Source organism: Podarcis liolepis, assembly GCF_965112155.1.
Source record: "Podarcis liolepis genome assembly, chromosome: 9".
NCBI classification, from domain to species: Eukaryota; Metazoa; Chordata; class Lepidosauria; order Squamata; family Lacertidae; genus Podarcis; species Podarcis liolepis.
In genome coordinates this window covers 578,546-605,427 of record NC_139564.1, presented here as the reverse complement: position 1 = coordinate 605,427, position 26,882 = coordinate 578,546, and the positions used below count along the sequence as shown (strand labels likewise).

At 54.0% G+C, this 26,882-nt stretch overlaps 1 protein-coding gene and 1 long non-coding RNA gene across 3 annotated transcripts in view; both read right to left on the bottom strand.

Annotated features, from left to right (window-relative positions):
* LOC310686075 overlaps positions 1 to 22,815 on the bottom strand; it is a 46,388-nt gene extending 23,573 nt beyond the window's left edge. The window contains exon 1 of the long non-coding RNA XR_014515707.1: positions 22,733 to 22,815. This is a non-coding gene — a long non-coding RNA (uncharacterized lncRNA). The remainder of the gene's footprint in view (positions 1 to 22,732) is intronic.
* Positions 370 to 13,268, bottom strand: LOC310685796 (rho-related BTB domain-containing protein 2-like). Of its 2 annotated transcripts, XM_083458739.1 has the most exons (10): positions 13,108 to 13,268; positions 12,199 to 12,400; positions 11,984 to 12,087; positions 10,367 to 10,552; positions 8,518 to 9,431; positions 7,538 to 7,656; positions 4,375 to 4,525; positions 3,778 to 3,866; positions 2,700 to 2,805; positions 370 to 1,545 (listed from the first exon to the last, which is right to left on the bottom strand). In XM_083458739.1, exons 2-10 carry the CDS (start codon positions 12,388 to 12,390, stop codon positions 1,370 to 1,372), a joined length of 2,037 nt encoding a protein of 678 aa, XP_083314865.1. In that variant the 5' UTR covers positions 12,391 to 12,400; positions 13,108 to 13,268; the 3' UTR covers positions 370 to 1,369. The 2 variants fall into 2 exon arrangements, 1 of the variants encoding a protein (XP_083314865.1); XR_014515544.1 differs by lacking the exons at positions 370 to 1,545; positions 2,700 to 2,805; positions 3,778 to 3,866; positions 4,375 to 4,525 and adding exons at positions 5,037 to 5,910; positions 6,100 to 7,341 and having other exon boundaries at positions 7,411 to 7,656; positions 13,108 to 13,261.
* Positions 22,816 to 26,882: the final 4,067 nt, after the last annotated feature.

The following is a 26,882-nucleotide window of genomic DNA, read 5'->3' as shown; positions in this document are numbered from 1 at the left end:
CCCCACCAGAGGCCTGGAGGGTGGCATCACGAGAACAGGCCTTTTCTGCAGTGGCCCCGTTTAGGGGATGCTCTGCTCAGGGAGACTCACCAGGCACCAGGCAAAAGCTTTCCTCTAGAACCAGGCCTGTGACCTTTTAGAAGTGGGTGGGATGTTTTCAATGTATTCCCCCCCCCTTTGGTTTTACTGCATCTACAGCCTGGATAGGGAAGTTTTTAACGTTTGATGTTTTGCACATTCAGCTGGGCAGGTTACAAAAATTAAATATTATTATTAGGCGAGGGTTTCTTTGTCCGTTCAGCTGTCAGGCTCTTTGGGCCAGACGGTGCAACTGTCAAGCGTCATAAATAACGCCACGGCAGCCCACTCTCGCAGGAGCACGATACAAAAGGCTTTTATTAAAAGGTTAAAACAGTCCAATACTGAAGTGTGTAAGAAAGGTCGCAGCGGCAAGGCTCAGCTCACAGTGGTTAGAGACGCAGATGCAGCCTGGGCCGCAAAGGACCCCCCTGCACCCCCAAAGCCCTTCTGTACGGTGAGTGCCAGAGGCGGCCCCACCCTGGGTTAGGTTTGTGCTTGGCTGAGGTTCGGGGAGAAAGAGGGGGAAACGGAACACGTAGAAAAAAGTATAAAAAACCTTGGTTGTGCAGGTTTGCCGGGTGGCGATGGGCTGACCACAGCCCTCCCTAAATGCACCAAGCTGGACAGGCAAAGGGGGGAGGGAGTTGCAACCTCACCCCCCCCCAGTCCAGAGAAGAGGCTCGCGTTGTGTCCAAGGCACCGGCCTGGGGAGGGGTCCAACGCTCCCCCCGCCCGCATCCCCCCACCCAGCAGACAAGCACAGACAGGAAGCAGCTCCTACAACTAGAAGAAGAAACTCTACCCCCCCATTACACCCCCCGCAGGGCCCAAGGCTCCTGCCACCCCCTCATGCACCCCCCTCCTATGCAAATCTCCCACCCCCACCCCCACTATTCCCTCCCCTCTCAACCTACAGCCACGCGGCTCAGAGACCCCCAACACAACACCACCCTGCTCCCAAACCCCAGGTCCAGCCGGCCCCGTGTGGGCTGGGTCCAGACCAACCCCGATTCGTAGCAGCTCCGCCCCCCTCCTCCTGCACCCCCAAACCTCCCCACCGCCCCCAGAATACTGCAAAGGTCAGAGGTAGCGACTGGAGAGGCAGCTGGTTAGGGGCCCGCCTGCTCTGTGGGGCAGGGCAGAGGGCGTAAACACAGAGAGAGAAAGGCATGGCAGCCGTGGCAAGAGGCACAGAGCTGGCAGGAAGGCTGGGGGGGGGGGCTTGTAAACAAGGCAGAGGCCCTCCCCTCTCGGCCGAGGCCCCCTGGGAGCCCGGTGGGGAGGGGGCTCAGGAGACGGGGCTGGAGTGCTGGGGGCGCCAGAAGCACCACTTGCGCCGCGGGTGCTGTTTCTGAAGCACCTCCTCCTCCAGCTGGCGCTCTCTCTGCAGGCGCAGGAAGCGGTCCTCCTCCTTCAGGTACCAGATCGGGGGCCAGCGGTGGCGCTCAAAGTGGGCCTGGTTCTCTGGGGGGGGGGGAAGAGACAGGGAGATGGGGCTGTTAGTTCCATTCCACCTTAAAAGGGTACAGGCACGGCTGTTGTGTGTCACATGCCTGTTTGCATTTCCAGCACAGTCTGCTGGGAACTTCCGTTTTGCATATAGCTTTTGCATTGCTGCTGCTTTGCTGGAGACGAAGGGAAGCAAACATGTTTCTTCCCTTTGTCCCTGCTGCTGAATAAAATGCTGTAAAATACAGAATTCTTTTTGTATGCCGCAGCTGCTGCTTGTATTTTGTTAGCTAAAAAGTGGAAAACCCAAGAATTACTAACAATAGAAGAATGGCAGATGAAGATGATGGATTTTTCAGAGCTAGCCAACCTTACCGGAAGAGTCCGCGACCAGAAGGAGGAGGAGTATCAGGAAGAATGGAATAAATTTAATGATTACTTAGTTAAATTTGTTGAGTTGAACTAACTGGAAATAGCTTGCAGATACTTAATGGGCTTAGGATTTTATTTATGTTAAGTGATGAATTAATATGTTTAATTCTATAAGGTGAAGATTTAAGGATGTTAATGTTTAAGTTAAATTTCATAAAAATTGGGATTTGGAAAACCGTTAAAAGGACATGCAATGAAATTCAACCAAGGGGAAGCGAGGAAGTCACTTAACAAAGTTAATAACTGTAATTTTCAATAAGGCTATGATTTATGTTTGTTTGTCTATAATATTGTGAAAACTAATAAAAAAAAGATTTTAGGGGAAAAAATGCTGTAAAATACATGGCTCTGTCTGCCTCTTCTGCTGTGAGAAGGTTTGCACACTCTGCTGATAGACAGATCTCTAAACACATCTGAGGCTCATGTCACCGATTGATGCTGTTCCAAGGGAGACAGGTGATCGTCCGGCTGCCGGTCGGTGGCTGGAGCCAGCTGGGGGCCTTGCCTGATGCCCCCGTTTCCCTGGCAGCATCCCAACAGGGGCATCCAACACAGACCCCGCCACCCCCCAGAAGGGCAGCCCCACATACCTTCCCTCGTCTAGTGCCCCACACCTGCAATGCAGGAACCACAACTCCTGCCTCCCGGGGCAGAGGGCCGCCCCCCAAGCAGAGGAGCTGTGCCGCCCCCCAGGCAGTGGTTCCCCCATGCCCAGAGGCACCTGCCCCACGGCCTACCTGGAGACATGCACTTCATCTCGCGGGGGAAGCGGCGGCAGACGCTGTTGTAGTTGGTGCAGAGATAGTGGAGGCACCAGGCAGCCAGCTGGCGGGCGTTGTGGAACTGCGGGGGGAGGAGAAGGGCAACGGTGAGGGGCACAAAAGCACATGCACGGCCCCCACCCCATCTCCAAAGATCCCTGAAGCGACTCTGGGGGTCATCTGGACCAACCCCCTTGGAAGGCAGGACTCTGCAGCTGCCCCATATGGGGTTTGAACCCGCAGCCTTGGAGCAGAAGACGCCAACCAACTGAGCCCTGTGTATCTTATTTCTTTCTTAAATTACGGTGCCCAGAACTGGACACAGCGCTCCGACCGAGGCAGGAGAGCGCGGATCTGTGCCTTCCCTTGATCCGCCCGCTATCTCGATTCTGAGAATGACTCCAAGCCACAAAATTCTCCATGCCAGGGGCAGAGAGGTTTGCTCAGTGGCAGGGCTGTGAATGCAGAAGGCTCGGTCCTGGCAGCAAATACATCGGGGGGGGGGACTTCAGACACCCCATGTTCCCAGGGGCAGAATCCAGAACCCCCCCAGGGCAGACACCCACACCCAGGGCTCTACCCCGCAAAGGCTGGTCTCGTTCCATCTTCACTGCAGCTGCGTCCGCTAAAAGGCTTCCGCTCTCCAGACGGGGACGCTGGGAGCTGGCAGAACCTCAGCTGCCCCCCACCCCAATGGATTGGCAACTTCCAATTTGTTATTAAAAAACACGCAGAGTTGAAAAATACATCTCATAAATTGCGTGTTGCAAACGGCTCGGAGGACCCTGCGAAAATTCTGCTTTGGTTGAATTTATCTTCTTTGCAGCTAATAGCTGCAATCTCTTTCGGGTCCCTTCCAATTCTACATTCCAAATACGGGCACAAGATTCCCTTTCCATAATACAACGTGACATTTGATTTTTCCTAATGGCCTCAAGAACTTTTCCAGCCTAACACTGTGCTGTTTTTCCCCCCAGGGGGAGAGTTCTGTTAATTCTGTTGTATTCATTTGTTTAATTAGTTCAATAACAACAACAACAACAATAATGAATACCTGCGTCATCTCCAGGTAGAGGATGACCTGGGCGTCAATCTCCACCTTCTGCAGGCTGGCATGGACCAGTTCATCCACTGCGTACTGCTCTGGGGAGAAGACCAGGAAAGGGCCTCAGACTGGGAGAGGCAGCCTCACCCACGAGAAAACCCAGGAATGCACTCTGTGTGCGCTCAGGGGCTCCCCTGCCCCTCCCCAGAACCCACCCAGGCATTCCTAGACAGGGCTCAAAAGAGAGCACATTCTCCCTGTGCTCCTCTCTTCTCTTCCCTGCACTCTGCACGTGCTCAGAGGCTCCATCGCTGCTCCCCAGAACCCAGACAGGGCAAGCGAGAAAGAGGCCCCTGCTTCCATTTCCTCTCTTCCCCACCCCCAGCGAGACGCTAATGCCCCACCCCCCGCTGGCCGGCCATCCAGGCTCGGGGACTCATTGATCCCAGGGACGCTGCGTCCCCAACAAACAGCCTCATTATCTTATCGGCAGCTTACATAAGCGGCCTCCAGGCAGGAGGCAGCAGCGGCCAGATGGGTGAGCGGGGGGGGGAGCCCCTCCTCCTCCCCCCCCCACATCCGGGTCCAGCCCAGCCAAGGACTCACCGGTCAGGGCCTGCAGGCGGGTCAGGCAAAGGCGGTTGGTCAGCACCAGCAGCTCCATGGCGTCCAGGTCTGGCGTGGGGACAAAGAGGCCCGTGTAGAGGAACTCCAGCACGGCCCGCAGGCATGCGCAGTTGGTGCCCGGCAGGGCAACCTGGGGGGGGGGGCAGAAGGGTCTCTGGAGGAGCTGCCTTGGCCTGGCCCCCCACCCTCCAACTTGGGCCTTCTGCCCATAGATCTTTGCCATGCAAGACCAGCTCTGCATTTACAGGAACTGGGCGGGTGGCACCCGGAACTCCCTGCCACTTGAGATCAAGCAGGCGCCTCCAGGGCCAAATATTCTGGTTTGGAAGACAAGCCTGCCCAGAGGCCGAGAGAGAGTCCCTGCGAGATGTCATGCTTTTCGTCTGTCGTTATTTTAGCTTTGCAAAAGCCTCACTTTATTGTTGCACCTTTTTGCAAACTGCCTTGAGGTTTGCTTTTCCGTTTCGTTTTACAATCAGGCGGTGCATAAACTTCAGGGAATAAAAATAATGAGGCCTCTGCTCTCTTCTTGTCCCTGTCCTGGGGGCTCCTGGGCAAAGTCACGCAACCCCCACCAACCCAGCGCTTTCCCTCGCTGCCCCCCAGTCGCCCCCTCCTAACCTCCCCACCCGGCCCTCCAGCTCCTCCCTGGACTTGGGAGATTTCTTTCGGGGGGGGGGGGGCGGAAGCTGCTTCCACCAGCAACCCAGAAAGAGCCCCTTTACACATGCTCAGAGGCACTTGCCGTGCTACTTTACAGTTAGCCGGGGTAAGAGGCTGAAGCCCCCCTCCCCAAAGGGGAACAAAAGAGCCTCTGAAGCCCAGACAAGACGGAAGCAAGACCAATTTGGGCAGGCCGGGGGGAGGCCAGGGTGGCGCCAGGAGGGACTTGGCTGCCACCCCGGCCCCTCGTGAGCCCCGTGACCCTTTCTTTTTGAGATGCCCGATTTATCTCAGGCCCTGGCAGCTCCTGGCTGGGGCAGCACATTCCAGCAGCCAGCTGGCTTCCCTGCTGCCAAAGGGGTCGGGCGCAGGAGCGAAAGAGGCCTGGGCCCAGCTTGGGGGCCGCAGAGCACGGGGTGGGGGTCAGGACTCGCCCCACCAACACCTTTGCCATGCAGTGAGAAGGCGGGTGCCTGGCAACGGGCGCACACTCGGTCAGAAGCTTGACCCGCGTCCGCAGCCCATGCTGTTGACCCGCCAGGCTCTTGGCTCAGCTGCCAGGACAGCCACCCCCCCCCCAGCCCAGGGCTTCACGCCATGCCAGTGGCAAGAAAAGATATACCGTATTTTTTGCTCCATAAGATGCACTTTTTTCTTCCTAAAAAGTAAGAGGAAATGTCTTATGGAGTGAATGTGTGGTCCCTGGAGCCGAATTGCCCAGGGGAGGAAAACAAGTCGTGCTTTTTTTTTTGAAAGAGGGAAGTGGGTGTTGAAACAATTTTTTGCCAATTGGGGAGAGAGATAAGGGAGGCTAGAGATAAAGGAGGCTGCCTGGGAGGGGGGAGGTAAAGACTGCAAACGGGGGAAACAGGAAGACTAAATCAATGAGGAGAGAAATTAGAAGAAGAGGAGAAGCAAAAAACTGCTCCAGCTAAGGCAAACAAGAGGGAAGGGAGTGTTGAAAGGAAACAGCTGATAAGTGGGATCAGAAGAGAGATAAGGGACCCTAGCAGAGGCTGCAGGGGGAGGGGAGGTAAAAGCCCATGGATCCTCAGGATTTTTACATTGGGTCACCCCAAATTCACCATCAGATCACATAGCATGTTCATGGCTACAGCCTGTACACAAAAAACCCCGGCATCCACTGTTTTGTGGAGCCGCAACGGCACAAAAACGTGGTTACAAAGCACAGATCCACATGGATCCTCAGGATTTTTGCATTGGGCTACCCAAAACTCACTGTCAAATCACATGTCTGTGGCCACAGCACGAACCACAAAAATCATACATCCACTGTTTCATTCAGAATATTTTTTTTCTTGTTTTCCCCCTCTAAAAACCAGGTGCGTCTAATGCAGCGAAAAATACGGTATTTTCATGCGCAGTGACTCCAGCTGCCCCAGGAAAGACAAGGCACCAAGAGGAGGGAGTTTTGCACCAGCTCAGGCCACAGAAGTGCATTCCCACCCTGGCTTTCAGGCACTTGCGTGGGGCTCGCTCTGGCAAGGGGACAGGACAAGACTTGCACCGTCCAGAAGGTGCCCCCCCCAACCCTTAGCCCTTGCAGCCATAGGAGAGCCAAAAGACAGAGCTCACGGCATCCGCTCCGGTGCAAGAGGGCAGCCTTCTCCGGCCCCTCCTGCCCCCAGAACCGTGGCAGCTGGTCATTCGGGGCACAAGGCGCTCCGTGTGGGCTGGATCCGGAAGCCGCAGTCCAGGCAGGATACTGCAGAGCAATTGCTGGCTGGCGCAACGCCAGGTCACTGTGGGGCACCTGTGTGCAGAGATCTGCCCGCCTTGCCAATCTGCTTCCTGGCCAAGTTCAAAGTGTTAATCTTAGCATATAAAGGAAGCCTGGGACCAGCAAGATCGCCTTTCCCCACATCTGTGGGACTGGCACTTTTACAGGTGCCACACAATATCCCCACCGCATCTGGGAGAACATTTAGTGTGGCAACTCTTGATATCAGGCTTTGCTTTCGGCTTATTCAGACCAGCCTACCCAGATGTTTAGAAAGTTTACAAGTGTTTTAACTGGTTTCTGTCTATTCTAGTCTGGTTTTAACTGTCTGAATATTTATGGCCATGAATCTTTTGGTGATAATTTTATTGTTTTAAGCTTATTACAAAACACTTATCGTTCCCCCCCCCCAATAAGCAACGTATAAGTTTCCTGAGATAAAATAAACAAACTGTTTAGAAGTTTAGCTTTTCCTCTTCCCTCCCTGCTCCTTCCTCTTTGTGTGCTGTGTCTCACTGGTTATCAGCCTGCAGGGAGGGACTCTGATCGTACGGAAGCTGCTCTGGGAGCCTTTGGGGCTGAAGAGCGGACTATAGATGTGCTCTAAGCACATAAAAAAATACCCCAAAATGGCCTCCGAAATTCCCCCACCCCAAGGATGCCCAGCCAGCAACCTCCCTGAAGGCTCAAACTCCCACCCCAAGAGGGGCCCCCACCCCACTGCCCCCCACTCCTCACCTCCGCAGCGCAGCTCTCCCGGAAGGTGCTCCCAAACATGGCGACCATGAAGTCGCAGCCGGCCAGGAGAAGGGGCTTGTGGGCTGGCACCAACCCGTCGTCGACCACAAAGACAACATCTGGCAGGGAAGAGAAAGGGGGCCGTCAGGGGGGGGCTTCCTCTCGGAGCGCTGGATGCAGGAGTCACGGCTAAAGAACCCCCTGGCAGACGACCCTCCAACCTGGGCTGAGAAACCTCCAACGAGGGACAGCCCATCTCCCCGGGGAGGCTGTTGCACAGTCACCCAGCTCCGATCCTCAAAAGGGTCTTCCTAACATTTGACCGGACACCGCTTCGGATCTTTGATGGTGGCTTGCTGCCTCGTCTGCCCTGGGACCAGCGCCAGATTGATGTATAAGCTAAACAAGCTATGCCTTAGGGCCCCACTCTCTTGGGGCCCCCAAAAATATTTAAAGGAGAAAAAACTGGATGTACATTTCCAAAATAGAAGATAAAAAATAAAATAAAACCTACATACAGCAGCAGTGTTTTGTGTTGTGTCGGCTCCTGTGATGTAAGTCATGGGTCCCGCCTGCTCCCTCAAATATCCCTGGTTCTTAATTGTATTTCAGTTCAACAATCACTACATATTTTGTTATATGCAAATGGTCCATAAATTACCATAGAGCATCTATCCAACACAAAAAACAGCAACAATTTGTTGTTGACAAAGGACAGCTGGACATATAAAGGGCCCCATTACATTCAGTAGCTGAGGGCCACATCAAACCTCAATCCGGCCCTGCCTGGGACAGCCCTTCATGGCTGCCACAGCTGTCACGGGACTTCCCAGTGTCGGGGTTGGACTGGATGACCCCTGGGTCCCACTCCACAATTCTGCAATTCTCTTCTCTCCAGCCGCTCCTCCCCGGAGACTTGCCTCCCTTCCTGCCCAGCTGAGCCCCCAACCCCAGACCGGCCCCCTCTGCCCCTCTCCTACCTGCAAAGGTCCCCTTGCTCAGGCACTCCTTGATCCGGTTGGCGCGCCGGACGTGGAAGGCCTTGGTGATCTCCCGGTTCATGAAGCTCTCCTTGTTGAGAATGTTGGCCACCATCATGCGCAGGTCAAACACCTCCAGCAACTCGGCGATGGCCGCCACCTGCATCAGGTCGGCCCCGTGCTGCTCCAGCCGGCCTGTGTACAGGTATTCCAGCACCGCCAGGAAAGGCCCCGCCTGCACCAGCCCGTCCAGGTAGACGGCCGCCATGGGCTTCTCGCGATGCGTCACGGGGTCGCGCACCGCCTCCTGGCGCATGCTGACGAAGCCCCGGCCCCAGCCCGCCAGCGCCCGCGGCGCCCGACCCAAGCGCAGGGGGTCGTCGCTCTGCGAGGCCCGGAGAGAAGCTGCCGCCGCCGCGGCCGCCGAGCCACACTGGATGTCGGCATCCAAGCTCCTAGTCCTCACCGCCGGTTCCTTGGCACCCGCGGCCTCGGGAGAGTCCAGCGCAAAGAGGTCGTAGAATTTGGAGCAGGACGTGGCCAGGTAGACCCGGTGGGCAAAGACCCGGTGGCCCCCCTGCAGGCAGAAGACCACGTCGGCGCACAGCGGCTGGCGGAAGAGGGCGTCGGGGCCCCTGCCCTCTCCGGGCGCCGGCTCCGGGATGTGGATGATGGGCGGGGGCGGCTTGGGGGGCAGGAAGGGCGCCTGCAGCAGCGGGCGCTGCACCTTCTTCAGGTGGGACTTCCAGAACTGCAGGTGGCGGCGAGAGATGAGGGCGGCGCGGATGGCGTTGTCAAAGACGTCCTTGATGCCAAACTGAGCCACCATGCTGGTCTCGTAGTAGGGGATGCCAAGCTCCTTCGCCACCTCGTGCCCACACTCAGGGGGAAGGATGTCCGACGGTTTAATGGGCCTGGGGGGCGAGGAGAGGAAAGGGCAGGGGGTTGAGGACAAAGGGATGCCAGGCAGAGCCTCTCCGGGCTAAAGCAGGGGAAGCACCAAATCATATTCAATGTTTGCATTACTCTGCCACCTTTTTCGTCCAAGGGGGGGCACATGGTTCTCCCCATTTGTCCTCAGAGCAACCACCACCCTGCGAGGCTGGTGAGAGCGGCTGACTGCTCACAGACAGGCTTTGCGGCTCAGCGGGGATTCGAACCCAGGTCTCCCAAAGCCTCGTCCAACTCTGACTGTCCCCCTGCCCAATTATTCTAGGGGACAAGGCGGGATTAGGGGCAGGCCTACATTTCGGGGGCCCTGACGCTTGAACTGTTGTGGGGGCCCCTTTGCAGCAAGGAACAAGGTCTGGAAAACCCCTGCCATCATCTTCAGTGACAGACCACTACCCTTTTAAAAGAAATGTAACTACTGCTTCTCAGATCTTGATTAAAACTGCTGTCCTGGATTATCTCACATGTGTGAGTAAAAGTTTCCTGCGCCCCATAGTTTTCAAGTTATGGGGGTGAAAATTAGGGAAATGTTATATATGTACAGTCATATCTCGGGTTACAGACGCTTTAGGTTGTGTTTGTTCGGGTTACGGACCCATCAAAACCCAGAAGTACCGGTACGGGTTACTTCTGGGTTTAGGGGGTCATGCATGTGCCAAAGCGCACGGATCACATTCGCAACCCAAGCACCCACTGTACATGCTGGACTTGTTAAAGTAAAATTGTTAAGCAATGTGAGCTAAACACTTGTGGAATGAGTGGCTGTGAAGCTTAAACCTCCTTAGTTTCCTAGCAGACCCACCCCTGGGGGGCATCTCTCACCAGACCCCCAAGAATGGGGTCTCTCGTTTGGCACACAGCCCCGAGGACGTTATGGGGTGTGTCTTGGTGCCCCTACTTGGCCAGCGGTCGGCGAGCGCGGTTGACGGCCTCCAGGTCAGCGTAGCGCAGGTCCAGCTGGCATCCGACCAGCACGATGGGGGTTCGCGGGCAGAAGTGCTTGATCTCGGGGTACCACATGCTGGTCACGTGTCGCAGGGAGTTGGGGTTGGCCAGGGAGAAACAGAGCACCACCACGTCCGACCTGCGGGGGGAGAAGGCGGGCGGGTGAAGGCCACCACCGCTGGCACAGACTGGCACTCGGCCGAGGGCAAAGAGCCCGCGATTTCCGTTCCCAGAGCCCCGTGACGTGGCTCAGGGGCTGGAGAGCCAGGACTCGGAAGGATAAAGGGCAGGCGAGCGGTCAAGCCCCGCTGGCATATCGCCCATGGAGAAGCCAGGGTGCCCACTTTCTGCTGATGGGGCCGGGAGACCTCCAAGTGGGAAGGGGCCTCGAGAAACTGCAATGCAGGAATTTTTCGCCCAACGTGGGGCTCAGACCCCCAACCCTGAGTTTCAGAGCCTCGTGCTGCAGCAAGAGTGACAGGGCCAGGTGGCCCAGCCAACTTGCAGCTGCCAGCCTGAGCCAGGGAGCACCTGCTCCGCCAAAGGGGAGCCCAAGGGTGAAAATCCACAGAAAGTGGAGAAGGGGGTCTTTCTCTACACCTGGGGAAGGGGCGGGAGGAGGCTCCTGGCGAGAAAGAGGCCGCAGTCTCCGGGGAAGATGTGAAATAGGAGATGGCCTCCCCCCCCTCAAGAATTTCGGAAGGCTCAGCGGCCAAGTTGTGAACGTGGAGAACGTGAGTCGGAGGCCGCAGGACGCCAGGCCGGCTTCCAGGGCCAGCAGAGAGCAGGGAAGGGGTGAAACACCAACCCCCCCCCCAAGCCCAACCCAGGAAGGCCAAAGGACAGCGCAACCCACCCGGAAGTGGAAGGCACAGGACATGCAAAGCGAGGGGAGAGGGCTTCCTCTCCATCTGTCGGGGCTGTTTCCGTTGCAATTCCTGCACTGCTTGGGGTTGGGGTAGATGGCCTTTGGGGGTCCCTTCCATTTCCACGATTCCATGCAAGAAATCACCACCACAGCCAGCCAGCCAGCCCCCTCGGACCCTTCCCCCAGAGGGCTGCAAGACCCTCCTTTCCCAGCCCCCTGCCCGCCACCCCCAGGCCTCAAATCTTGCTGCTCGTGCCTGGCCCCGCGTCCTCAGATGAGGGGGGGGGCAGAGAAAGATGCCCAAGAGAGGGAGGGCGGGTGCCATGCCCAGAGACCCCCCTCTCTCTGGCCAACCCCTCCTGCAAGGGAGACCGGCTGCAGCAGACCCAGCCTGGGACACGTGCTTGGCATGTCGAAGGTCCCAGGTGGGAGGAGGCTGGGCTCCACCTCCCGTGGGTCTCCTGCCCTCCCAGTGCCAGGGGGCACAGGCCTGTTCCCTCCCTCCCACTCCAGATAAAGCTGCCTCCCTGGAGGGCTGCCAGTCAGCGTAGGAGGGACATGGAAAGTGGCAGGCTCTCTGACACTGGAGCTTTCACTGCAACGCCTACATTGCGTGGGGTTGGTCTAGATGAGCTTTGGGGGTCCCTTCCGACTCAACCTGTCCCTGCCCACCTGGGGAGCCGCCACCCCCCTTTGCCTCACCTGCCGTAGGCGAAGCGCCGGTCCTTGTGGTGGTCGCCAAAGGTGTCCCAGAGCCGCAGGGAGATGCTGACCTCGTCCACCACGTCCCGCGAGCGCTCCAGCACCTATGGGTGGGCACGGGGGGGGGGACGGACAGGTGGGTCACAAAGGAAGTGGCGGGAGGGTGGGGGGAAGAGTAGGGCAAGGGTCTCCCTGGCTCCCCTGGCCCGCCTCACCTCCTGGCACACGCGGTACTGGTCGATGGCCCAGACGGTGGGCACGTGGGTGGCCAGCAGCTGGTACTGGGTGAGGGTGGCATTGCAGGCCCTGGCGCAGATGAGGCGGGTCTTGCCCACGGCGTTGTCGCCCACCACCACGCACTTGATGGTCTCGACGTTGGGGCGCTCATAGTCCAGGTCCAGATCCATGGGGCTGCGGCTGAGGAGGGCAGAGGGGAAGGGGAGGCAGGCGGGTGCCCGTCAGGTGCAGCAGCCCGGAGGACAAAGAGCCGCGCGGAGACGCCCCATCCCGTTGGGAGAGGGCGGTGGGGCGATCGGGGGTCCCGGTGGCAGGAAGGGGCAGTGGCAGGGGTGGGGTCGTGGGGCGCTCATAGCCCAGGTCCAGATCCATGGGGCTGCAGCTGAGCAAGGCAGAGGGGAAGGGGGGCAGGCAGGTGGATGCCCATCAGATGCAGCAGCCTGGAGGACAAAGACCCGGGCCCGGTGGCAGGAAGGCTGGGCGGCCAGCTCCCTCCCCCCCAAAGCACCCCCGATGGCGGGGCGGGGTCGCTCATAGTCCAGTTCCAGATCCATGGGGCTGCAGCTGAGGAAGGCAGAGGGCAGGCGGGTGCCCGTCAGGTGCAGCAGCCCGGAGCACAAAGACAAAGACCCGTCGGGCGAGGGGTGGGGGGTCCCGGCGGCGGGAAGGGGGGGCGGCCAGCTCCCTCGCCCCCCCAGAAGAGCCCCCCAAAAGCCCCCCAGCTGCAGCTGAGCAAGGCAGAGGGCAGGCGGGTGCCCGTCAGGTGCAGCAGCCCGGAGGACAAAGACAAAGACCCGTCGGGGGAGGACGGCGGGGGGGGGTCCCGGCGGCGGCCAGCTCCCTCCCTCCCCCCCCAGCCCCCCGATGGCCTGCCCCGCCCCGCTCACCGTCTCCGCCCGGCTGTCGCGGGTCCTCAGGGCCCCCCCCGGGGCGGAGGGCGAGGCTCGGCCCGTGGGGGGGCTGCCCGTCCGGGGGCGTCTCCTCCGGGGCCCCATCCCATCCCGGGCGCCACCGCCGCTTCCTGGCGCCGCTCTCCGCCCTTCTGCCCGCGCCGCCTCCGGCGCCCCGTTATCTCCGCGCCCGACACGCCCCCGACACGCCCCCGCCCCGCGCAGCCAATGGCCGCCCGCCGCCGCCCGGACAAAGGAGCCTCCGGCGCCGCAGCGACGCCCGGCCACGCCCACCTCCCGCCCGCCACGTGACACGCCCTGGCCACGCCCCCGCCTGGAAAGAGCGGCGGGAGGGGAGGCGCGCTCTGCACATGCTCGGCGGCACGCTCGCCCGCCTGCTGCTTCCGCTTCTTCTTCCTGTGACTTCATACCCATTACTACTCTTACTAATTGCTCTTAATTATTAGTAGTTCAATGTAGGCGCCGCGCTTCGCCTGAAGATCACAGGGCAAATTGGTTTTTTTGTTTTTTAAACAATTAATTGCACATTTATTTGAATTGGATGAACTTGATCCACTGATACCAGCCTTACCCTGTTTATTTTTTTAAAGGATTTTGTTGATTCACAAAAGTGTGCGCAATGTCTCTCTCTCGTATTTATTCTATTTTTACAAATCAGTTTCCTATCCCAGGGCGATTTGCGGCAAATTGGATGCCCGTTTGCTCCCTCCCCGCGAATTCTTGACTTGCTACGGATGCTGCAAATGCGTTTATTTATTTGGGCGTTTATATCTCAAGGAGGGCTGCCCCCCCCAGGCCCCCTGCGAGGGAGGCAAGGCTGAGAGGGAGCCCCAAGGGGAACTTCATGGCTGAGGGGGGATTCGAACCCGGGTCTCTCGCAGGTCCTACTCGGGCACTCGAACCCAGAGCTTTCCAAACAGTGTGTCGCGATGCGTTAGTGTGTCAGGGCACGAAAGGGGTTCATTTCCCCTCCGGTTTGCTATTAAAACTGAATTACTGCATCACGAAATGATACGTGTCTAAAAAGCTTGTCACCACCAGGAAAAGTTTGGAATGCTCTGCTCTAACCGCTAGGCCACCCTGCCTTTGCATGCAGCCAATCTCAGGCTCACGAGGCAGAGTGACTTGCCTGGCTTTCCTCTTCCCGCTGAAGCAACGTGGGGTTGAAATGATATTGCACCCTTACTTTTAATGCCAGTCTCAACTATGGGGCTGGGCACCACCATGCCCAGCTAGGCCACCCCCAAACCTCCTGGTCCTCGGCTTGGAGCGCTGCCTGTGTCTCTTTCACTGTCCTCCGGAGCCCAGTGGGGCAGGGGATTCCCCGGGGGGGGGGGCTAAGGGGCAAGGGGGCAGCACAGGGGGGGGCACCGGAGGTGGAAAAGATCTGGCGCTGGAAAGTTGGCCTCACCAAATCAAAGCCATCGGCTTGGTTGAATGAATGACACTCCACCCTTTCAATTGGATTTTGAAGACGTGTGCAATGAGTTGTCGCTGTTTGGCGTGTTCTTGTGTGTCTGTGCAAACCTCCCTTCTGAATAATGCTTTGTTCAGGGTAGGGGGCACTGGGGTGGGTTTGTGGGTCCCAGGGGGCAGGCGCCAAACTTCTCTGCGGAGGCCCAATGCCAAGACCCATCTCTTCCTCATTGTATTTTATTTTTGTATTTTATTGTATTTTATTCTTGTTTTTTAATGTTGTATTTTAATGTTTTTTTAAGTAGTATTTCAATCAATTGTTTTCTATCTGGTGTTAGCCGCCCTGAGCCCGGTCTTGGCAGGGGAGGGCAGAGTATAAATAATAATAATAATAATAATAATAATAATAATAATAATAATATTATTATTATTATTATTATTATTATTATTCCTCCCCAAGGAGCCCAATGGAGGCTCTTTTCTCGCTCCCCAGAACCTCCATGGCCTGCTGCGCTGAGCCGCCTCCTCCCAGTTTGGATTGCGTTGGCGCCCAGTGCGCTGTGACTCGGACTTTGCCTTATCCCGGGCGTTGCCAGGATTCCTCCCTCGCTTCCTTGGCCTGCCAGGCTGCCCAGCTGCCTTGAGAGGGGCAGGGGAAGAAAGAGCTCCCTCCTTTGTTGTGCTCCGACCGGGATTGTGCAAGCAAAATGGCGCTTGGCGCACCTGCTGGTGGGGTGCGTGTGCGCGCTTCCTGTCTCTGAGCAGGGGGGGATCACTCAGACCACCTGCCCCACTTTCTGCTTTGGGGTCCTGGCTTTGGAGAGGGGCTGTGGGGAAAGGGAAGGGCAGAAAGGTTCTGGCGCTTTATTCTCCGTGCCACAGCGCACTGCTCCCTCCTTTGCGGCAAAGCGCTGCTGGGAGGGATTTGTGAGAAGCGGGGAGGCCCCAATCCACCCTTCCCTGAGCCTTAGCAATGGGGCAGGCGATGGAGGAAGCCTTTGGGTGAGGCCTCTGGGTCCACTCCCCCCCCCCTTGCCCATGGGGCTGAAAGGCCCTTTTGCACCCGGCTGGCAAGATCTCTTTGTTCCATCCGGCCCCACACAAGCACAAGGGAGGGGGGCTGGCAGTTTGGGGAGAAGAAGGGGGGAATGGTGGGGGGGAGCAGGGCCACTTTGCTGCCTGGAGCAGCAGTCCTGCCTGGTCAGCAAGAGAGTCTGCGGCAGGTTGGCAGGACAATGCGAAAGCTGCCAAGGCAGCACAACAGCTGCCCCCCCCCCCCGCGCATGGACTGGGTGCGCTGGGGAGGGGAGCCCCAGCACTCCTGCATTGCTCGATATCAGGGGTGGGCAAAGTTTTTGTGGCTTGGGCCAGTTCACGGTCCTGCAGACGCTGCGGTCGGCCAGAGTGCGCGCGCATGCATGCGCAAACACTATTTCTGGCGCTCTTTCTGACACCTAATAATAATAAATTTTATTTATACCCCGCCCTCCCCAGCCAAGGCCGGGCTCAGGGCGGCTAACAAGCAATGATAAAAACAAGTTGAGTGAATACAACTTAAAAACCAGATTAAAATACAACATTAAAACATTAAAATGCAGCCTCATCGCAGGAGGAGAAAGGAAAAAAGAAAGAGGGGGACAGATTCTAAGCCAAAGGCCAGGCGGAACAGCTCTGTCTTACAGGCCCTGCGGAAGGAAATCAGATCCTGCAGGGCCCTGGTCTCATGAGGCAGAGCGTTCCACCAGGCCGGGGCCACCACTGATCAGGCACCGCTTGGTCTGCCCCGCTGTTCGCTGGCTCCGCTCTGGCTGGCAGCTGTGATTGCAGGTCGGCCTCTGCGTAGAAAGTGGGTGGACGCCTGCGCCCCACACCCCTGGCTCTTTTTGGGTGTTCTCCACAGGAGGCAAGGCGGCTCACAGGAGGAAAAGTTGCACACGAATGCAAATAGTAGTAGATAGGTAGCCGTGTTGGTCTGCCATAGTCAAAATAAAAAAATCCCTTCCAGTAGCACCTTAAAGACCAACTAAGTTAGTTCTTGGTATGAGCTTTCGTGTGCATGCACACTTCTTCAGATACACAGAAGAAGTGTGCATGCACACGAAAGCTCATACCAAGAACTAACTTAGTTGGTCTTTAAGGTGCTACTGGAAGGAATTTTTTTATTTTGACGAATGCAAATATTAGGGAAAGTAATCGGCAAGAACCAAGACACATCAAAAAGCACTCCAGCAAATTGAACATTTTCCACTGAAACTGTAAGAACGAAAATAGAGAACAAAAGTCTGTCCATCAGCCTTGGCTTCGTCAGCTGGAGTCAGTCAGGGCCAGAAAAGCCCTGCAGGGCAGGGAGCCCGTCTTCCAAGACTCGCAGCCCAGGATCGGGCAAGACGGGGGTCTTTTGCTTCCCTTCTACCCCAGGGTAAGAGGGATGGCCGGCCCTCGGTCTTCTCCAGGCAGGATCCAGGGGCCTGGAGCAGTCAGTGGTCAAAGTTGACTCCTTGTAGCATCAAGGTCAGCCCAGGTCTGGAGCCTCGGGTGAAACAATCGTTTCACAGACGCCCAAGCAATTAATATCTGCAGGGCTTCCTGTTTCCCTTGGATCAGGGTGCAAGGGAGAGTGAAGGAAGGAGGCAAAGGGGGTGTTTGTGAGTATAGGAACAGAGTGGGGGCTCCTACGCCCTCACCCAGCAGGCAGCACGTCCTCTGCACGGACTCTGACCCTTGTATCCCATTTCAGCAGCCATTTCAGACTGGTCCCCCAGCCTGCACCCCATTTAAAATATAATTACAGTCATAAAAACAGCAAGAATATAGCTTTCACTGCAGGTGGTGACAGCAGTCATGAAATTAAGAGACGCCTGCTTCTTGGGAGAAAAGCAATGACAAACCTAGACAGCATCACCTTGCCAACAAAGGTCCGTATAGTTCAAGCTCTGGTTTTCCCAGTCGTGATGTATGGAAGTGAGAGCTGGACCATCAAGAAGGCTGATCGCCGAAGAATTGATGATTTTGAGTTCTGGTGCTGGAGGAGACTCTTGAGAGTCCCATGGACTGCAAGAAGATCAAACCTCTCCATTCTGAAGGAAATCAGCCCTGAGTGCTCACTGGAGGGACAGATCCTGAAGCTGAGGCTCCAATACTTTGACCACCTCATGAGAAGAGAAGACTCCCTGGAAAAGACCCTGATGTTGGGAAAGATGGAGGGCACAAGGAGAAGGGGACGACAGAGGATGAGATGGTGGGACAGTGTTCTTGAAGCGACAAACATGAGTCTGACCAAACTGCGGGAGGCAGTGGAAGACAGGAGGGCCTGGCGTGCTCTGGTCCAGGGGGCCATGAAGAGGCGAACACCACTAAACGACTAAACAACAACAACAACAACAACAACATTTCTGGCTGCTGCTTTTTGGACCGACTGGTGTTCCTGCGGTGTCTTCAAGAGCAGCCCCACATAGAGAGTTTTGCATTCAAGGCCGCTTTGAGGTCTTACAGAATCATAGAGTTCCTTCTGCAGTCCTGGATGGCAGGTTGAGAGGAGTTCCCTACCAGGACAGACTTTGCTCGTGTGCTCAAGACATGGATTCTATAAAACATATTTTGCTGCACTGTGCGAAATACGAGCAAGCCAGGGCTGAACTGATACTACCCTTGCTGGTACCTTTCCCGGGAAAATCAGAGGCTCACTATGTCAGGTTCCTACTGGAAGACCGGACAAACGCTAGAACATTAGCAGGGGCGAAGTTTTTATCGGTGGTTGCAAGAACCAATGAACCCTATCTTTGGAACAAAATGCTTGTTTAACCTGGAGGTAGGCTGTCTGAATTGAGCACTGATTTGTTGGGTCTCTGGACCGTAATAAAGATTGATTTGATTTGAGAATCGTAGAGTCAGAAGGGACAGTTGGTCACCCATCCTCTGAAATGGATCCAGAGAATAAGTTTTCCCCAATTCTTTTTTTCCAGCTAAGGTGGGCAAGGGTCAGTGGGGCAGGGGGTCAGCCAAACTTCTCCAAGCAGCTTGGCCACCTCCTCAGACTAACGGCAGGGGGTTGGAGTAGATGACCCCTGGGTGTCCTTCCAAATCTAGGATTCTATGAACTCTTAACTCTTCCCCCCTCCCCAAATTCCAGCTCCCATCTCTTTCCCCCAGCCCCCTGCAGAGCTCTCTCTGGCCTCTGCTGGCCTCCACTCTGGTCACCCTGCCAGTGAATTGCCTGTTCAGGAAAATATCCACAGCAATTTAAGGGTCAGCAATTCTTTTGTCAAATCCCTGGGTCTCGTTTGTCAAAGCCAGAATGAAATCCGCTCACAATAACCAGATAACTAAACAGTAAAAAAAATAAAATAAAGGACGCATTCAGATGCGAATCCAAAAGAAAGGCAAGACATTCAAGAATGAGCTCTATTTAAAAATAATAATAGCTTGGAGCACATTTTTGGTAGGTGCATCCAGGACATCAGGAGACTTTATATGGGGACCACGTTTAGCTAATGAGCCACTCCCTGATCATTCCTGTTGTAGCATCATGGAGTTGGAAGGGAATCAGAGAATCGTAGGGTTGGAAGGGGCCTCTGAGGGTCATCCAGTCCACCCCTGCAATGCAGGAATCCCCGCTCCAGCATCCAGGACGGACGGCCACCCAACCTCTGCTGAGAAACCTCCAAGGAAGCGTAGGGGTGCAAAGATCCAGAGTGTGGGGGTCAGGTGGGATTGCTATGAGGAATTATGAAAAATGAAGCAAGCCACTGTGTCCGCCATGAAAGCACTGCGTTGACTGGGTTTGATTCATTGACAATAGTTTCTGATTGAATCCCAGAAGCCTCTGCCCCTCTGCTTTCTCTACACCTGACAGACACGGATAAGCCTTCTAAACACACAGGCCAGTTGCTTTCCCAGGCATCCTGGGTCAGAAAGATGATAGTTAGCTTTGATGTACCTTTCCTTGGCTCTGTTAATCTTAAGGCCAGGAAATCGTTTCGCATGGAGGTGATAAAGAGGCCTCATCTTTCCTTGCCATCCTTCCTCTCCTGTTTATGACCTCTGGGTTGGCTGAATGCATTCCTCCTTCTTCGTCCTGTTTTATTTACCCCAGAATGTATGCACGCTCAAGTAGGAAATAGTTTCTCTGTAGTTTTAACTTTAACTTTGTCCCACGTGGGGTTTTTTGAAATGCTCACAGGAAATCTGATTAATTCTTATGAACACTGTGTAAAAAGTTCTTATGTGAATAAAACGACCTGGGCCAAGGAGTGGAGAGAGAATTATTATACGCACTCCTCCCAGAGTCTTGCTGGTCAAGCCTCATGTGTATTTTATTAATCAGAGTCCAATCCTTCCTTGCTTTGGGAATGCTACAAGGAAGAAGAGTCCACCGCCTTCCAAGTCCGAGGAAACTTTGAGATCATCTAGTGAACACCCCCCCCCCAAGGCTGAAAGTGGGATCTGCAGTAAAGGAGAGCAGCTGAACGGCCATCCCAGGCAGGCAGCCGCCCAGCTGCTGTGTTGACATCTCCAGCAAAGGCAGGTTGACCAGCTTCCCAGGGAGGAACGGCTCTTCCACTCTTGGACAAATCCTGCCTCCAGGAAGCTCCTCTTCACCTTTTGCCAAAAGCTGCCATTTCCCACCTTGTTGCATTCCAAACATTTGAGCATTTCAGGGCAGCATAGTATAGTGTCAAAATGATTTTTTTAATTATTTGCAGAATATGGGTAGAAAGGCTTCTTTGTGTCGATGGGGAGATGAGATCTTGCTTGTCTCAAATTAGACCGAATAGAAATGAGATTACCCAGCAAAAGGAAGCTCATGTCTCTCACTGAGATCATAGACATACTTAGGGTACATATGGAAGAGGCTTGTTTGTAATTATATATTGGGAATGACTCATATCCTTGTTTTACGCTTTCTGGATTCCCAGGATCATGTGGTAAAGTACCGTATTTTTCGCTCCATAAGATGCACTTTTTAAAGGTAAAGTAAGGGGAAATGTCTGTGCATCTTATGGAGCAAATGCGTAGTCCCTGGAGATGAATTGCCCAGGGGCAAAAAGCAGATTGTGCGCTTTTTTTAGAAAGCGGGAAGGGGGTGTTGAAAGGAAGCAGCTGATTGGCAAGTGATCAGGGAGAGAGATAAGGGACGCTAGAGATAAAGGAGGCTGCCTGGGAGCGGGGAGGTAAATAAGGAGAGAAATTAGAAGAAAAGGAGGAGCAAAAAACTGCTCCAGCTAAGGAAAAGATACTAAGGCAAACAAGAGGGAAGGGAGTGTTGAAAGGAAGCAGCTGATCGGCAAGCGATCGGGAGGGAAATAAGGGACGCTAGTGGAGGCTGCCTGGGAGGGGGTAGGTAAAAGCCCTTGGATCCTCAGGATTTTTGCATTGGGCTACCCCAAACTCACCGTCAAATCCCATGTCTGGGGCCACAGCATGAACCACAAAAATAATACACCCTCTGTTTCTTTCAGAATATTTTTTCTCTTGTTTCCCTCCTCTAAAACTAGGTGCATCTTATGGAGCGAAAAATACGGTAGATCCTCTCCTAGTATCTATATGCCTCCTTGCACAAAGGAGCCCCTTCCTCCCTCCATCCTGGGCTGGCAGAGCAGCTGCAGGCATAGCCTGGCCACCATTCCTGCTCTGCTCCCCTCCAGACTAGACTACTGCCGTGGGTGGCAGCAGGGGCTGCCCCTGAAGACAGACCCGGAGCCTGCAGGTTGCTCTGCGCAGGGTCCCCTGGCGATGGAGAGCCCCTCTTGGTGGTGCTGGGAGGCAGCCAGAGGGGCTGAGCCCTGTTTAAAGTCCTGCGTGGGGAGAGGCCTTCCTTGCCTGTCTCTGGAATGCTGCTGTCTCTGGGAGACTCGCCCAGCAATGGAAACAGCTCTTGGTGTCTTCTGAGCGTCAGACAAATCCCGTTTTATTTTCCTAGGATTTGACACTCCTCTGTTGTTCTGAGCCGGTCTTTACTTCTGAATTCCGGTTTGGACACTTTTTGCTGGACTCTGTAATTTAGAGCTGTCTTTCTCCCCTGCCTGGTGCCGGCTGCCTGGAGAGCCGTGAACTGACAGGCGGGGGGGGGGGGCAAATGAATGAAAGCAGGGGGCAGCAAACGTTTCCAGCAGGGGGCCGGTCCGCTGTCCCTCAGACCTTGGGGGGGGGGCAGACTATATTTTGAAAAATATATATGAATATACGGCTGCATATTCCTGCATTGCAGGGGTGGGGCCAAATGACGCCCCCCCCCCATCCCTTCCAACTCTCCTGAGGGGCTCCCTGCCTTCCGCCCACCAAGGTTCATGAGCAGCAGCCGCCACTGGGGAAGGGCCAAGAAGGGTGAGACAATGCCTTTGAGAATGTGCAGAGGGCCTTACCTTCACCACTGAGCAACTGCCACCCGACTGAACAGGACGGTGATCAGATGCTTTGAATACTGATTTCTTTAATGCATGGGTAGGCAGCCTAAGGCCCGGGGGCCGGATCCGGCCCAATCGCCTTCTCAATTCGGCCCACGGATGGTCCAGGAATCAGCGTGTTTTTACACTAGAATGTGTGCTTTTATTTATAATGCATCTCTGGATTATTTGTGAGGCATAGGAATTCATTCATTTTTTCCCCTTCAACATATAGTCCGGCCCCCCACAAGATCTGAGGGACAGTGGACCGGCCCCCTGTTGAAAAAGCTTGCTGACCACTTGTCTTGTCCATGAACCATCAGAAAATGAAGAAACCTCTTTGTTTTGGCAGGGGTGTGTGTGTGTGTGTGTGTGTCCCATGTGGCTCCTGAGCCTGGAGATTGTAAAGATGCAAGAGACCCCCCCCCCGCCCCCCGCCCCCCGCAGCCGCTGCCAGGCTTGTGCACTGCCCCCTGGTGGGGACTGCTGGAGCAGCAGGCAACCTGGTCACAAACCTGCCCTCTCTTACTTTCCTTCTCATTTGGGGGAGAAACAGAGAACTCCGGCAAAGAACTGTTCCCTGTTGGGGGGTCGATGCTTTATGCAAGACTCCCTCTGTCTTGTAACATCTGCGTCTGTAAAGAAGCAGCTCTGCTGAAAACGCCTCCAGTTGCTCCCCATCCTGCAGAAAGTTAACGGAGAAATCTGAGGGCTCCCTTGGACAAGAAACAAGGACACCGGCCAGGAAGACCAGAGCAAAACAGCAGCCAGGAGGCCTGGTCTTGATGGAAGACCCTCGCGACAGGACTCCCACCTGCCACCAGGTGGAACAAGATGGAAGCCTTGAACAAAAGAGAACCCAAACTTTTATTAGCTGCTAATCCCCATGTTACACCCCCCAAACTACATCACTCAAAAAGAGATCTTTACATTTCCCTGTTTCCCAGCCAAGTTCATCACACCCTTTTGTCTTCATCTGGGTTTGTTATTTCTGGAATGGCTACCTGTCTGGCACTCAGGTATCAGGATGCCAGGGATTATCCCTCAGGAAGAGAAGCTGCTGAGGAGCTGAGCTCACATGTCTATAGGAATTTCTGAAGTTTTCCCAGTGAGCCAGTACATAGATACATTGATCAGTGAATTCTTACATTTGGTATCCTGAAGCAAAGGCCCTTTGAATAGATAGGAAGAAACTGTGATGAAATGTTTTGTGGGGACAAGTCACAAAAGTGATTGTGCTGGTTTTGGTAATGGGCTGCATGTGCATGAGATCTGCTGGAGGGGCAGCCCCCCCAACCTATACATAAATTCCTGCAACAAGGAGGCTACCCCTGGAACTCCCTGCCCCTTGAGGGGGGGGGAATGAAGGGCATGAAAGAAGTGTAAGTGAGAGAGAAAAGATAAAAAATTCCTTCCAGTAGCACCTTAAAGACCAACTAAGTTAGTTCTTGGTATGAGCTTTCGTGTGCATGCACACTTCTTCAGATACACTGAAATAGAAGTTGCCAGATCCTTCTATATAGTGAGAAGGTGGGGGGGGGTGTTACTCAGAAGGATGGTGGGAATGGGAGATAGGCAGATAGCTGGGAGAGCCTGTTGACGACTCTTAACGACTGTAATAGGTCTTACAGGAAAAGGCAAGGGGTGGGAAGGTGAGAAATGGTTTAGTTATGTATAGTGAGATAAGAATCCAATGTCTTTGTTAAGCCCAGGTCTTTTCATGGTTTTAAGTTTGGTAATGAGTTGTAATTCAGCAGCTTCTCTTTCCAGTCTATTTCTGAAATTCCTTTGTAGTAAAACAGCTACTTTGAGATCTTGTATAGAATGCCCTGGGAGATTGAAGTGTTCTCCTACTGGTTTCTCTGTTCTGTGATTCTTGATGTCAGATTTATGTCCGTTTATTCTTTGGCGTAAGGTTTGGCCTGTTTGTCCAATATAGAGAGCTGAAGGACACTGTTGGCATTTGATGGCATACACAATGTTAGACGATGAGCAATTAAATAGTCCCGAGATGGTATGTGTGATGTTGTTGGGGCCAGTAATGGTGTTGTCCGGGTGTATGTGGCAGCAAAGTTGGCATCTGGGTTTATTGCAGGCTCTGGTGCCAGTGTCTGTGTTAAGTCTGGTTGTAGTATTATTGTGGGTTAGGAGTTGTTTAAGATTGGGTGGCTGTCTGTAGGCAATGAAAGGTCTTCCTCCCAGAGCTTGAGAAAGAGAACTGTCATTGTCCAGGAGAGGTTGTAGATCTCTGATGATGCGTTGTACTGTTTTAACTTGGGAGCTGTATGTGATGACTAGAGGTGTTCTGTTATTTTCTTTTTTGGGTCTGTCTTGCAGCAAGTTCTCTCTGGGTATCAGAACTTGCTGCAAGACAGACCCAAAAAAGAAAATAACAGAACACCTCTAGTCATCACATACAGCTCCCAAGTTAAAACAGTACAACGCATCATCAGAGATCTACAACCTCTCCTGGACAATGACAGTTCTCTTTCTCAAGCTCTGGGAGGAAGACCTTTCATTGCCTACAGACAGCCACCCAATCTTAAACAACTCCTAACCCACAATAATACTACAACCAGACTTAACACAGACACTGGCACCAGAGCCTGCAATAAACCCAGATGCCAACTTTGCTGCCACATACACCCGGACAACACCATTACTGGCCCCAACAACATCACACATACCATCTCGGGACTATTTAATTGCTCATCGTCTAACATTGTGTATGCCATCAAATGCCAACAGTGTCCTTCAGCTCTCTATATTGGACAAACAGGCCAAACCTTACGCCAAAGAATAAACGGACATAAATCTGACATCAAGAATCACAGAACAGAGAAACCAGTAGGAGAACACTTCAATCTCCCAGGGCATTCTATACAAGATCTCAAAGTAGCTGTTTTACTACAAAGGAATTTCAGAAATAGACTGGAAAGAGAAGCTGCTGAATTACAACTCATTACCAAACTTAAAACCATGAAAAGACCTGGGCTTAACAAAGACATTGGATTCTTATCTCACTATACATAACTAAACCATTTCTCACCTTCCCACCCCTTGCCTTTTCCTGTAAGACCTATTACAGTCGTTAAGAGTCGTCAACAGGCTCTCCCAGCTATCTGCCTATCTCCCATTCCCACCATCCTTCTGAGTAACACCCCCCCCCACCTTCTCACTATATAGAAGGATCTGGCAACTTCTATTTCAGTGTATCTGAAGAAGTGTGCATGCACACGAAAGCTCATACCAAGAACTAACTTAGTTGGTCTTTAAGGTGCTACTGGAAGGAATTTTTTATCTTGACTATGGCAGACCAACACGGCTACCTATCTACTACTGAGAGAGAAAAGGCAGCCTTCGGAGCTACTCCCAGACTCCTCGCCCAGCAGCCCATGTTCCCCAAGGTCACCTGACTAATGTCAATATTGACGGTGCCAGAGAGGGTTTGGGAAATCCTGCTGTGCAGCAGAGCAGCTGAATGCAGCCTGCAGCGGAGTGCCCCCCCCCTCACCTCTGCCAGCCTTTTTCCTGAAAAGCTCCCAGGAGGCAGCCCCCCCCCCCCAGGAATCCCTTGCAGAAAAACTGCCTTATTGAAGGTTCTCTTTCCCCTACATCTTATTCATGTACTTATTCCTTTATGGCATTTGTACCCTGTCGTTTTCTCCCAGCGAGCTTGAGGTGGTGTGCATGGCTCTCCCCCTCCTGAATCAATCCTCACAACATTCCCGGGACCAGGGCCGTCTTTCCCCAGGGGTGCAAGGGGTGCGGGGCACCCGGGCGCCAAATTCTGGGGGGCACCAGGCACCCACCACTGAAGCCGCCTAAGCTCTTCACTATCTACCTGTTATGAAATAATAAATAATTTTGATCAAGCTAGAAAAGCAAAATACATATATACAGTGGTACCTCTGGATGCGAACGGGATCCGTTCCGGAGCCCTGTTCGCATCCTGAAGCAAACACAACCCGGTATTTCCGTTCCACCTTAAAAAGGGACAGGCTGTTGTGAGTCACAGCCTACGTATTTCCTGCTCACAGGAAGTTTATGTTTTGTAATTGCTTTCGTTCTCTCTCTGTGCCTGAGACATCGAAGCAGGCAGTCATGTTTTTTTTCTTTGTTCTGACCAACGCTGAATAAAGTTGTAAATAATGCTCTCCTGAGTCCCATCTTTCGCTGTGCAAACTCTGCTGATAGAGTGTGCACCAGCTCTGGAATGTGGCAAGCTATTTCTGAAGCTTGTGTTGCTAATTGACTGATACTGTATCTATGGGAGATAGATGGATCGTCCGGAATCGACGTGGGGTCATGATGGCCTTTGTCTCCCTGGCAGTATCCCAACAGTCTGCGGGTCGCGATTCACCGCTTCTGCGCATGTGTGTGACATCATTTTGAGCATGTGCGCATGTGCGAGCGGTGAAACCTGGAAGTAACGTGTTCTGTTACTTCTGGGTTGCCACGGAGCGCAACCCGAAAACGCTCAACCTGAAGCAACTTTAACCTGAGGTATGACTGCACCTAGGTATTACCGGAATGTATACCTACTGTTTCACTAAAGGACTTTCGACTTTGTGCGCTCATTTATCAAAGACACGGCGCACCAGCGGTGGCGCTTGTCATTCACAACGGCGGCGCTTGTCAAGCCGCACAAAATCAGTCGTGTCAAAGGTGCCAATAACCACGAGTGAAACATTGTAAATTGCATTTTAATTTCATCACTTACCGTTCAAATTTTGTTTAGAGAAATTGTTTAAAAAAGCATGGGGTCTGACATAAGCATTATAAAAGTCAATTTGGGGGCCAAACTAAATTTGGGGGCAGTGGGGGATCTTTGCACCCTGGAGGTGCGTATGCTAAAGATGGCCTTGCATGAGAAGTAGGTGGTAAGAACACAGACAACGTAACAGGCTGTATGTAGCTATATAACTTCTTATTAAATGCGATTCAGCACAT

Coding starts and splice junctions, on each gene's coding strand:
- LOC310685796 (XM_083458739.1), bottom strand. CDS start 12,390: ATGGATCTGGACCTGGACTATGAGCGCCCCAACGTCGAGACCATCAAG. Junction 10,553..11,983: donor CGGCGCTTCGCCTACGGCAG/GTGAGGCAAAGG, acceptor CTCCCCCCGCAG/GTCGGACGTGGTGGTGCTCT. Junction 4,526..7,537: donor GGGAGAGCTGCGCTGCGGAG/GTGAGGAGTGGG, acceptor CCCCCCCCCCAG/GTTGCCCTGCCGGGCACCAA.